The 12182-nt window shown below is 35.7% G+C and overlaps 2 protein-coding genes across 7 annotated transcripts in view; one reads left to right on the top strand and one right to left on the bottom strand.

Annotated features, from left to right (window-relative positions):
* Nt5b (5' nucleotidase B) overlaps nucleotides 1–7711 on the bottom strand; it is a 26790-nt gene extending 19079 nt beyond the window's left edge. Inside the window, exons 1-2 of one of the 5 annotated variants that reach the window (XM_046619202.2) lie at nucleotides 7385–7711; nucleotides 4919–5037 (exon numbers count right to left, since the gene is read on the bottom strand). In XM_046619202.2, coding sequence (XP_046475158.1) covers nucleotides 4919–5037; nucleotides 7385–7531 — 266 coding nt within the window. In that variant the 5' untranslated portion in view covers nucleotides 7532–7711. Of the gene's footprint in view, nucleotides 1–429; nucleotides 638–1767; nucleotides 2065–4918; nucleotides 5038–5254; nucleotides 5475–7384 lie in introns of those variants that run through there. The other 4 variants (XM_046619201.2, XM_046619208.2, XM_046619206.2 and 1 more) reach the window with 4 other exon arrangements.
* Nucleotides 7119–12182, top strand: SecS (Sec synthetase). 2 transcript variants are annotated; one of them, XM_046619216.2, is made up of 6 exons: nucleotides 7119–7485; nucleotides 8768–8935; nucleotides 9010–9283; nucleotides 9371–9746; nucleotides 9825–10321; nucleotides 10402–12182. In XM_046619216.2, the coding sequence occupies exons 2-6, from the start codon at nucleotides 8822–8824 to the stop codon at nucleotides 10665–10667; spliced, it is 1527 nt and encodes a 508-aa protein (XP_046475172.1). In that variant the 5' UTR covers nucleotides 7119–7485; nucleotides 8768–8821; the 3' UTR covers nucleotides 10668–12182. The 2 variants fall into 2 exon arrangements, with proteins under 2 accessions (XP_046475172.1, XP_046475170.1); XM_046619214.2 differs by having other exon boundaries at nucleotides 8749–8935.

Raw genomic sequence — 12182 nt, 5'->3', positions numbered from 1 at the left:
ATTTTCGACCATTCGCAACTTTGATGTTTCGTCAAAGTTTTGTTTCCTTACTTTAAGTTTCGCCACGAAAACATTCGGGATTCTGCGCTTTCGGAACTTTTCGAATTCGGAACTTTGACACCGCCCGAAGATTCGTAATCACCGACCCGAAATATCATTGAATACTAACTTGTTATAAAAGTTGACTTGGCACAATAATTTAATAAGAAAAAATTATACACAGTTCACGATTCACACCCGCTCAATGAACAGGAGATTCATAAATGTATATTATGTATCATCAATATAATGTTTAGTCTTCAGAGAAATTGACGTACATAAATTCAATAAACGAGCGAGAGGATGTTTCTTATTTCCATTCCTCATTTTCCTGCCAAACTTGAAGTGAATTGTATTATTTTATTTATTTATTTTTTTGTTAAAAATTACCTGTGCGCTATCTCGCGTTTGTCGGTCCTCAAGCGATGCTGATCACCCTCGGTGAAACAATCTAAATCCTGTTCGCTACGGTCGTTTCTAGTCAGGCCGACGTTTGAAGATGGAGATAAATTTAATCCAAGCATAGCTTGATGGAATAAATTTCCCGTCAAAGAACCGGGATTGTCACGAAAATACGACGTCAAACCAGCGTCTACAACTATCATTATGAAATTTATATAGCATACGATAAAAAAGAAGACATCCGAAATTTATACCAAAATTTTTCCACTGGCAATCAATATATATATACTATATATGAGGGATTCTCCGTCAACTCTGCCACTTTTTTTCAACCATCTCAGATCTGCCCCATAATTGGTTATATCAAAGTACTACTAAGAGGTACTCTATGTGAATTTTTTCAGATTTTTTAATTCATTATTTGAGAAATTGCCGTTTTTTTTTTTCAAATAAATATATCTCGGAAACTTGAAGTAACTGAAAAAAAAATGACTGTACATAAAGTTGTAGTTTTTTGTTGGCTTTCGAGAGGAATTGTTGAAATTATTTTTACGTTCCGGTAACGCTGATTTTTTACCAAAAAAGGAAGAAATTATTTTTTTTAAGATTCACAAATTCGGTCGAGGTTCCGGTAAAAAAAAAATTAATTTGTGTGGCTTCATTTTTTTTTACCCTAGAACCTCGATCCGTGCCACTCTGGCGATTTTTTGGCGATATTGTCACATATATTGGAAGACTCTGTAATTTTTTTCAGAAAAAAAGGTCCTTTTTTGAATAAAAAAAATAATTTCTTCCTTTTTTGGTAAAAAATCAGCGTTACCGGAACGTAAAAATTTTTTCAACAATTCCTCTCGAAAGCCAACAAAAAACTACAACTTTATGTACAGTCATTTTTTTTTCAGTTACTTCAAGTTTCCGAGATATATTTATTTGAAAAAAAAACGGCAATTTCTCAAATAATGAATTAAAAAATCTGAAAAAATTCACATAGAGTACCTCTTAGTAGTACTTTGATATAACCAATTATGGGGCAGATCTGAGATGGTCGAAAAAATTTTCAACAGTACATTATGTATTTAGTAATTTAAGTGAAACGATATCTGTCAGCATATTTTTGTAATATTATATGTGTATTGCAGCAATTGCTGCAGCGAGGAGTTTTGAAATAATAAGCAGGCATGTACTTCTCTTGGCAACAGTTATATATATACGTAATTCGATACGAGTACACGTCTTTTGTATGTCAATAAAAATGATAAAACGATTATAGATGTATTATCATTATTATTATAATAATCTAATCGTTATTAACGAGCTATTGTTAACCATTGTCTGCTGGAGTAACGACGACGTCAACGTTTTGCCGGATCATTTCTTTTATGTGGTATAATCACTTTTTTTTTTTTTTATCTTCTTATTCTTCGATTACTGTAGTATTTATGTAATTTATAAATTGCTAGAGATGAAGAATAATTGTTCTTTACTCTCTTTTTTCTTACGATCCACTCGATACTTTTGACTTTTTTTTTTTTTTATTTCTTTCAAATACGTTACATTCAAACAAGTATTAAATAACTTCTTCTCTCGAGCGGCCAACGACAGAAACCGTTTGAGTTTAAATCAAGACTGCACTCTCCGTTTAAGCGAAATAACTCTATATACGCTGGCCTTATTGAACGTACAGAAATACAAGATAAGTACAGAGAGATTAGCCAAAGGTCATGTACGCAGATGATAGTCTTACACGTATTTTCTTATGCTGTGTGAAATCCGTGCTACGCTTGTTAATATCAGCATCATTCGGTCTAGGGGGTCGAAAACACGCGCATAAGGCATTCCAGATAAAATCGACAAGCCTCTCTCGCTCTATTTATTTTTTTTTTTATCTAATCTTGTTTTGAAGAGACGAAAAAAAATTATTTACTCACATACAAGTGTAATGGAAAATTATGTAACGATATGACCACCTTCGCAATATCCCAACTAGTAAAGCAAAAACAAAAAGGATAGAAAAACTCTCAAATATGAATTACAGTACGAAGAAATACGTTTTTTTTTTTTTTAAGAAGGGAGGAAAACAATTTACTTCCGTCCAGTTGTCATATTTTTTTTTCACCAATAATTCCACATTATCATTTTCATAAAACGAGAAAATTTTATGCACAGCATTAATTCGCATTGTTGATTTGTTTTTATTTATATACAATTTTCGTACAATGTTATATCACGTTGCAGTAAATCTTTTTGCGCGCAATAAATTCCAAACTACATATATAAATTCCACTTGTCATGGAATAATTTTATCTAATATCGTAATCTTCAAACCAACAGGTTTTGTGTATATTTTTTAACTAAATCAGTTTAAAAAAATTCACACCAATTTTAGAAATTTGAAAATCTTCAACTGATCAATATAATTATTCACATATATACATATGTATATATAGAAAGGTGAAAAATTATGGGTTTAAATTTTAAACCATCGTATGAATACTGAAAGAAAGAACTGTGAAACCAATAACTTATCTGTCTTTCGGAGCCCAATAAGTCTCTACGACGACAAACAGAGAGTCATTTCTTTCTCTCTGTTCCAGGTTACCGCATTATTGGAAGAGATGGATTGCGATAAATGTGACAGTGTGTTATAATTAAGTATAGTTTGTACTGGAATTAAAAATGAAAAGAAGCGCTTTTCTTTCTTTACAGTTTAACGACGAGTGTAAAGAAAAAGGATAGTAGTAATTGATCGGTTTGAAGTGCAATTGAGTTTCAACTATTTATATATATTATAATATTAGCCAAGTTTTTCCTGAGTCATGAAGGTTGGCTATATACAACGAACGAACAAGTCGCCCACAGAGCAGGTCGGAAATAATTTAGCTACCTACTACACCAGACGTCGTACAAAAATAGAATATGAAATCTAAAAATGTACAACATGCCATTTACACATGCCGACGACCTCCGTATGTCGTGATGATAAATTTCAGATAATCGAATTCCGTATCGTCATCGTCCAGCCATACGGTATAAAATTTTTGTCAGACGATGATGGATCTGGAAGCCTACTTCTAAATTCATCATATGTCAATTTCGCTTATCGCAGCTTGTCATCTACTCGCATCAAGAATAGACAGCAGCTGATAGTGAAAGATTTCCTGATTACGAATGTAATCTCCAGTATGGTAAGCAAAACCGATTAAATGAGAAAAATGATGAAACATCTTTTCAAAAATGTGCTAATTTACTTAGATTTGTATGAGAAATTAGAATCTTGTACAAATATTGCAATGCCAAAATTATATTATCACATTAAATGTGACAAATTGATAACTTGATATGATTTAAAATAAACAGGAAAAAAACACGTCATACACTACTGGTCAAAAGTTCGGGTACACCAGTCGAAATTTCTTGCCGCACTAGAAGTTAGATAACGGACTCAAAAATAAAGATAATCAAGTTACTAAGCGGCGTTTTAAAGAGCACAAATTTATCTTCCTTTTACTTTTTCAGTAAATTCTCTACCATTTTTTTTTTGCTTCGGTACGCATTACGAAAGAAGGTTTGTAACTTTTTCATTTTTAATTCGAAAAAATTGTCAAAATAATTTTTTTTAATTCTGAAAAAATTCTTGCTACTCCAGTGTGAACCTGTGCAACTTTTCACCTCCTGACATTTACTCTGAGAGCCCATAGTTATTGGAATACGCCTTTTTGTCTAAGACATGTTTGTTTTTACCTAAAAATGCAAAACTGGGGCGAAAAAAAAATGGTACGAGACTTTATAAAAAACTAAAATGTAGGTTTTAAAATGCTTTTTAAGTTTACCATAGAAACACCTGCGAAAAAAATTTTCCCTAAAACTGTGGGGTTAATTTTCGCGCAGATAAAAAATAGCCGACAAACGGCCATGTTCAAAAGTAGGTACCAGGCAAAAAAAAAAAATCGTAGAGCCAGGAGTGTATGTGTAGATGATTAGTGAGTCGACTTAAAATTATTTTCACCCTATCATTTATTAAAAATATGATCACAGAGATTAAAATTATAAAATTTCTGTACGAAAGGAATAAATATTCCTTTCAAAAATTAAAAAAAAAAAAAATCTCAAAAAATTTCAACTCAGTTTGAACACAAGTACAAATTTCATCACTTTTCATTCATTCCATAGGTATGGCAAATTTTTAAATCATTATCATTCAGAGATATTATCTCGAGATCTTTATGACTCTGATGATGTGGACAAATTGTTTCCACGATAGAACAGCAAGAATGAAGAAAAAAGATATTTGTTAGAACTTGAATTATAATTAAATGAGTAATTAATATGACGATTGTTAACAAGCATCAACGGTGTGCTACAAGGCTATTCTAATTATGAGAATATGTCAATATCAAATTTCTGGTTGGTTTAAGCTGGTGATTTTCAGTTCACAATCAGAGAATGAAGCAAAGTAGGTAAAGAAGGTTTTACTCACCGCTGAGTAGCTTGGCGGTACCATTTTTTGCTTGAACTGTTGTCACTGTCATTCTGCGGCGTTGTTGGTGATGACTTTAGAGTTTCCATATTGTTGTAATTATCCATGATAAATTTAGGCTGAAAAATAATGAACTTTACTTTGCGGAAGAAGAAAACAAAAGAGAGCTTAAAATAGAATCAGGTTCGAGACAAAGGATCGTTAGATGATTTAGCAAAGAATTAATCAAGTTCGGTTTAGTTTACACTTCATCGACGGTACCAAATCGACATTTAAAGATCACCGCGGGATTCCCGCTTACAAAAATCACGTTTGCGCTAAATATCAGGCGTGTACCTGGTCTAGAGTGTTGAATGACAGGTTGTCACACCTTTCTTCGAAAATCTGCGAAACACTGCGATACTAAAGTTTCAGGTTATATGTCGTCTGCTCGGTCACGTATTGTCAACAATTATGCACTCTTTTATCGGTTGGTATAAAAAAATAACCTATAAACGTGTAATCTCACACCGTACCACTACTGCATACTCATCATATACTGCAGTACTGCATATACTGGTTCCCGGTGAAACGTAAGTTCGTGGTGGAACCCACTACCACAAACAATGCGAATCAGGTAGATCAACATCTTAGGGCTGGATTTTCACAGGCAGTAAAATGCATTATTTCTTAACTAATAGGAATACCATGTCTGTGGGAATGCCAATAAACCAGGGCAGCGCCACCTGGTGTGCGCTGTGTAACATCCGACTGGAGGCTTGTATGTTTTGGCCGTGTTCGAAAATTGACTGACAGTACTGTCAGCAATCTTTTATCTCTTTTGCACTGCCGAGTTCATGGACAGCTCTGTCTCTGTCCTAGGGAATTTTTAGTACTGGCAGTCAATTTACGAGGCCTTTATCCCATATTTGTCGACTTGTGTCGCCGACATACGGCTCGGGAAGACTCTGCTAGAATGGTGAGTTTATGAGATTTGAACATCACACATACAGCACACTAGTCCACACAACGAAAAGTTCGCGGGAACCAAAACGTCACAAATACCCAACAAAGACGCTTGAATAGACACGACAAACAAAGACGCTTGATGGACGCGATAAACACAGATTCACCAAACTTTAAACTGCATTTAATCAAACTGTATCTACCAAAAATGAAAGTAAGTGTAAGCAGATAACTAATTACTATACGAATAAAACAAACTATCTGTATATTTATTTGTAAAAATCAGCACTTCTTTAGTGCAATCAATTCTCGCGCAAATGTGTGATGTTCCATTTATTCGTTTTCGAGAGTCGACACGAGTCGACAAAAAAGTCATGTAAATGGAAAGTACCCACTATGTTACTACATCCTCGCACCATAGAATTGGATTAGTTGATATAAGTGATACAGAATAGTAATAAGGAATTAAAAACACGAGCGTTCCGGCAGGATCTTACAGCTGAATGCGATGAACTATTTTCTTGGTGTTCCTATTGGCGAAGAACTAGGTAGCAAAATACTGTGGTAGCATTTTCTTGCTTAAATGCGAAACGGTGGAATTGGAACCAATCGCGTTAAGTACCGAATCTAGCAAGCGACTGGTACCGCAGACCAGCGGGTGATTTGATTTGTATGTGCGTTAAATTCTCCAATCAACGGCGTTGAATGTCTTCGAATTCTCTTTTTCAGATCTTTATTACTCAGATCAACGTGGAGAATTCAGGTATTTATTGGACACCTGTGGGACATATTCACCCTATAACTGTTTATGCTGAATAAATTTTTGAGATGTCATACCTGCATATATGCTTTATATATGTATGTTTCGAAACTGTGTAGACGAATTAATTTGAAAAATAATAGACTGTCAATAAAATGTTGGATTGAAAATTATATCAGGTGTGATTCGGTCCATTATATGATAGATGACTGTTTTAATCGATAAAGAATGACTTGGATCTGATTCTTCAGACCATATTATTACATTACAACATTATCGTTAACTGCAATCTCTAACATGTATTCCTCAGAAAATCGGTATTTATGATAATCGATCTTCGTAGTAGTTATAAACAATACGATTATAAAAGAGTTCTCAGACTGTTTTTCATTCTATAATACAGGATATTAAAAATGCGTTTTAATCGACTTATTCCTTTCCTATTTTCCAATTATCCAACCGCAGTGACTCATTGTATGATTGTATATTACACGTTAAAAAATGCATATTTTTTAATTTGAATGTACATGCTGAATGTGGCCGCACATAACAGATCACGTATCTCTAAAATACCTACAGAAATAAATCCTGACATGATAATGGAGTCAGTCTACGATTAATCAGATAAAAAAATACAGTCCGCATAGAGTATACACGTATCACTGCGTGGACGCGAAATAACAATGATACGTGTAAAATTTTTCGTAGAGTAAAATAGAATGGAAAATATAAGGAGAGTTGGATTATAAATTTTCAATCACCTGTCTAACACGCAGCGGAGCTGTCAAAGTAGCAGACGACGAAGACTTTGCCCGTAGCGCCGTCCGTTTGTCCGTCTGTATCCCGAGCACGAAAATTTTTGGTAAGACGAAAACTGGCCCGTTTCTGCATGATTTAATCGCATTCATGTCACCGTTGAGTTGGATTGAAACGTAGCTATTTCACTAATCGAGTACTTGGCCACTGAACAATGAGGTTGCATCGCTGGTATTGCGTAAATTTAATCCAATTTAGAGTGACCTCGGCCGTAACATAACCTCAAATATCAACTGCTCGCGCTGAAAGTTCGGCAATCCGCTGCTTCAGGCGCTCGACTTTCGTGCCCCTTACGAACGTTTTTCCGCTTCAATTTACGTTTGTTCAATTTCACTTCCACCCTGCTCGACACCATCAAGTGCTGAGTTACTATTTTACAACCAATTTCTGGGTTAAATTTTCTGTCTACTTTTCAAGTGGCCCAACCCACTTTTACAAGTTTCTCTCACTTTGTATTGTCTACTGCAGAAAAATATTGTAACAATAATACACACTGTTACATGCATGTGCAACATGTTTAGCTGTTTCGTCACTGTTCGTTGCGTAATGACAAAAAACAAAACAATAAAACAATACTATCCATATCTATAATTACTTTTCATCGTAAGTTATCCATCATCGTTCACAACTCTCTTGTGTTTATATTTATTTATTCATTATTTTGTTTATCTATTCCGAATTTAATTGATTATTATTAAGTTTAATTTAAAGATTATGTTTAATTTTGATTTGTTATTTTCTTAAGTTATCGATTAGTCGATTTATACTTTTAAACACGATAATACAATTATTGTACAATTACGTATTGTAATCATCATTTTTGTACTATGCAGCTTGTTTATTTTCCATGAGAAAACAACTTGTAATCGAAACGAAAGTTTATTCAATAAAAACTTCATTTCCTATGTTATAAATATGTCTATTTTCTCATTTGCACACAAAGCTTGGCAATACCAATCAACGTCGCACACCACCAAAGCATTATTCTTTACTTTTCCTACTGGCAATTAAATTAAAACAGCACACATGTCAATTGCAATGTAATTTAATATTACTTATTATTGGACTGCCTACATCAGTTTGTTGGCGTATTATGTCGTTTTTACATTACTCATTATTTAGAAACACACTGAGACCAGCTACATTTTGAATTACATCGTTTATCACAGATCGATTACTTTGGTTCTACGGATAATGGAGAAGCATGATTTCTTCGGTTTTCTGCTCATTCTTTTACTTTCTCTATTTTCCGTTTCATGATTGTTGACTAATGGTCTTGTGATAGAATAAAGAGTTTATTTGAAACTAGTACACAATGCTGTGCTAAGGCATTGGTATACAATATTTCTGTGGATCGACCATCTGGGAACAAAGCAAACGATATGAACAGTCTAGCGTTCAGTTTGGCCGAAACGCTAATTCCATCCACATACGTTCAACAAGGACTGAACGCCAAGAAGACAAGAGAAAATCTTATACGACATTTCATAGAACACGTAAGTCTTTGACAAAAAATCTGACACAAATCACAGAATGATCACGACTTGTCAGCCATGTTTCAATATCGCAGCGGAAATGGCCAGAAGAGGGATGGGATGACGCGACAATAGAAGCTTTCTTCTCGGACTTATCCCAAATGGACAGCAATAATTTTCCGTCCAACTGCAGCGTCGGCGAAAGAGAGGCCAGAATAGCATCAAACATCGTTGCTCGCAGGCACTTTCGTATGGGCCATGGGATTGGTAGGTCAGGAGACTTGGAGGAGGTGCAGCCTAAGGCAGCAGGCAGTAGTCTTATGTATAAGTTGACGAACGCATTAGTTCTCGACGTGATACGATACATGGGTATGAAATGTTACCGTTTCTATCTAGTGAATTTTGAAACTCTTGTAAAACTTATCGGATAATATGAAACATTGATTGTTGTTTCAGGGGTAAAGAGCATAGCAGGTTGCTTTGTATCGCCAATGGCGACAGGGATGAGTCTGGTACTCTGTATGTTGACGCTGAAGCAGGACAGACCGCGAGCAAAGTACGTGCTTTGGCCAAGGATTGATCAAAAGTCAAGTTTCAAATCGATCGTCACGGCAGGACTGGAGCCAGTTGTTGTTGAGATGCAAATTGTTGGCGACGAGTTAAAGACCGATTTGCAGAGGCTGGAGGCTCAGATGGCTGCGCTTGGTGAAAGCGTCGCCTGTGTTTTAACTACCACGAGCTGTTTTGCTCCACGGGCCTGTGATTCAATCGATTTGATAGCAGCGCTCTGTACACAATACAACATACCTCATTTAGTGAACAACGCATACGGGTAAGAAACAGCGTACTGATAATTGAATTGCTAAATATTTTCTACGATTTAATATTCATTTTGAAAAAAAAACAACAGATTACAGAGCACAAGATGTATGCATCTTATTCAAGAGGCGTCCAGAAAGGGACGCGTCGACGCGTTTGTTCAAAGCACAGACAAAAACTTTTTGGTGCCAGTTGGGGGAGCGGTGATTGGATCCTTTGATAAGAACCTACTCGATAGAATTTCAAAAATGTATCCGGGCAGAGCGAATGCGAGCTCAACGATGGACGTGCTGATAACTCTCCTGGGACTCGGAATGGCTGGATACAAGCAGTTAATCACGCAACGCAAAGAGACCTACTCGTACTTGAAAGACGAACTCGGAAAGTTAGCCTCCAGACACGGAGAGAGGCTCCTGGATACCAAGGGAAACCCGATATCCATGGGAATGACGCTACAGTCACTGAGCCATCAGCACGACAATAAACAAGTAACGATGTTGGGCTCGATGTTGTTTTTGAGAAATGTTAGCGGTACTAGAGTCATCACGACCACAGATTCAAAGCACATTGTTTCACACAAGTTTGAAGGTAAGAAATTCGCTCCCGAAACCGGTATAAAAAATTTTCAGAATCCAAAGCATACTTCGATCACGTTATATTTTAACCAGGTTGGGGAGCGCACAACAGCAACTATCCGGTGCCCTACTTAACAGCAGCCGCTGCTTTGGGTATGAAAAAATCAGATGTCGACTCGTTTGTTCAACGTCTGGACAAAGCTATGATAAAAGTGAGGCGGCGCTCTGCTCCTGCTACACCGACAGCTTCTCTAGCCGGTTCTAGCATCAATGGAGACACCGGAGGCGCCGGGGGACCTGGCGAATCAAGCACAGCTTCGACTAGCCGAGCGAGCAGCAAAGACAGCCTGAGAAAGTGAACCGTGATCAACGCGACCGGTCAGTCCAATCAGCACATTAACATGTAAGTGTTGAACACTTGTGATAAAAAGATGTCACGTGTTTCTAAGATATGACAAACGTTTTTACATCCATCAGTTTCAACAAAGCTGATTAACTCTCTTGTGAATAGACAAAGGTATTGACGATTATTTCGTTAGAAAACACTTTGTTTGACTTTCCATAGATTGGTCAGGTGTCATTGACGATACTTGAGTATTCATCAGTGATATTTTACTAATAGATTACAAATCAGTTATAAATAGAATACTGTGAATATCACGTCAAGCTTGATTGTCTTTTGATGAAAGATTGTCGAATGAGAAACACGGTAAAACAAAGTTATGTTCTGGGTACACGTGACTTCTAAATGCGCTGGTTTGTTTGTCCGTTCGCGTTGAGGAACCGTTTGAATTAAGTCATTGCAAGTTCAGTTAAAGATTTGAAAATTAGTCGTACTGATAAGTGGTCACTTGAACAGCTTATGAACATCGTCCTGTCGCAATTTCCCAAAAGGACGACAATTATTCACATTTGCCGTTCGCATTCGATTTTAACATTTAGCTCATAATTGAATATTTATCACACCGTGACCATTTCTTAGTCGATGAATTTACAAAAGAGTGCTTGCTGGTTGTTAAAACCAATCGATAAGAGGCAAATTGATATTCTAGATACGATGTAAAATCAATACATGTCTCCAATGTTCATTTTAAGCATCGTAAATATCTGAGCAATCGTCGCACGTCGCCAGATACTACGTGCTTGGCCTGTCACATTGCAATACCACATGTTAGAACCTAGCTAAGGGTACAGGTTGTTGAAAAATCTTGAAGAAATAAACTGGTTTCATTAGTCAATAATATGTTCCACTTCATTTGCTGAAGAGATGTTGTTGACAAAAATTTCTTAGTTCATTCTCAAAATGCGTTTTTTCATCAGAGGTATGATATTTTAATGTTTATGAAATGAAGTTGATGCAAATATCGACGAAGCATCGCAGAAAACTATATAAACCATATTCAAATGCAATGACAGTAAAACCATTTTATGTCTTCCACCTAGTTTTTCATGTGATCCTGTATTAAGGCGAAGTGTCAGATGCCGATGAAAACCATTAATTCTATTGACATACCAATGATTTGATCGATTATAATTTCGATTGGAAAGTTCCAAAATTGTTAACGAATCAAAAGATTGTCAGTATAATTTATTACCCTACTATGACATTATCTTCTCCCGTCGCCCGCAAGTACAACAAACTCTCAATTTTTCAACACATTAACTTAATCAATCAACACGGCTAATCATTCGGATATAAACAGATCTCCAAGTCCCAATTCATCTCAAACCTGAATTAATCTTTCCTTACTTCTACTAATTATTATACAAAGATATACCTATATTAAGTTTCCTACTTTTTACAAAAAAGAGATAATAAAAAAAAAAAAAAAAAAAAAACGAAGAAAAAGAATGAATTTAACAACTCCGCCTCA

This window comes from Neodiprion pinetum, chromosome 3 (genome assembly GCF_021155775.2).
Source record: "Neodiprion pinetum isolate iyNeoPine1 chromosome 3, iyNeoPine1.2, whole genome shotgun sequence".
NCBI lineage: Eukaryota > Metazoa > Arthropoda > Insecta > Hymenoptera > Diprionidae > Neodiprion > Neodiprion pinetum.
The sequence above is the reverse complement of the archived record's forward strand: the minus strand, read 5'-3'. Positions and strand labels throughout refer to the sequence as shown.

What these genes read in the sequence shown, in the direction of transcription:
- SecS (XM_046619216.2), top strand. Translation starts at nt 8,822, where the DNA reads ATGAACAGTCTAGCGTTCAGTTTGGCCGAAACGCTAATTCCATCCACA. An exon ending in TACGACATTTCATAGAACAC is followed by an intron (nt 8,936 to 9,009) that starts GTAAGTCTTTGA and finishes TCAATATCGCAG; the next exon opens with CGGAAATGGCCAGAAGAGGG. An exon ending in CGACGTGATACGATACATGG is followed by an intron (nt 9,284 to 9,370) that starts GTATGAAATGTT and finishes TTGTTGTTTCAG; the next exon opens with GGGTAAAGAGCATAGCAGGT.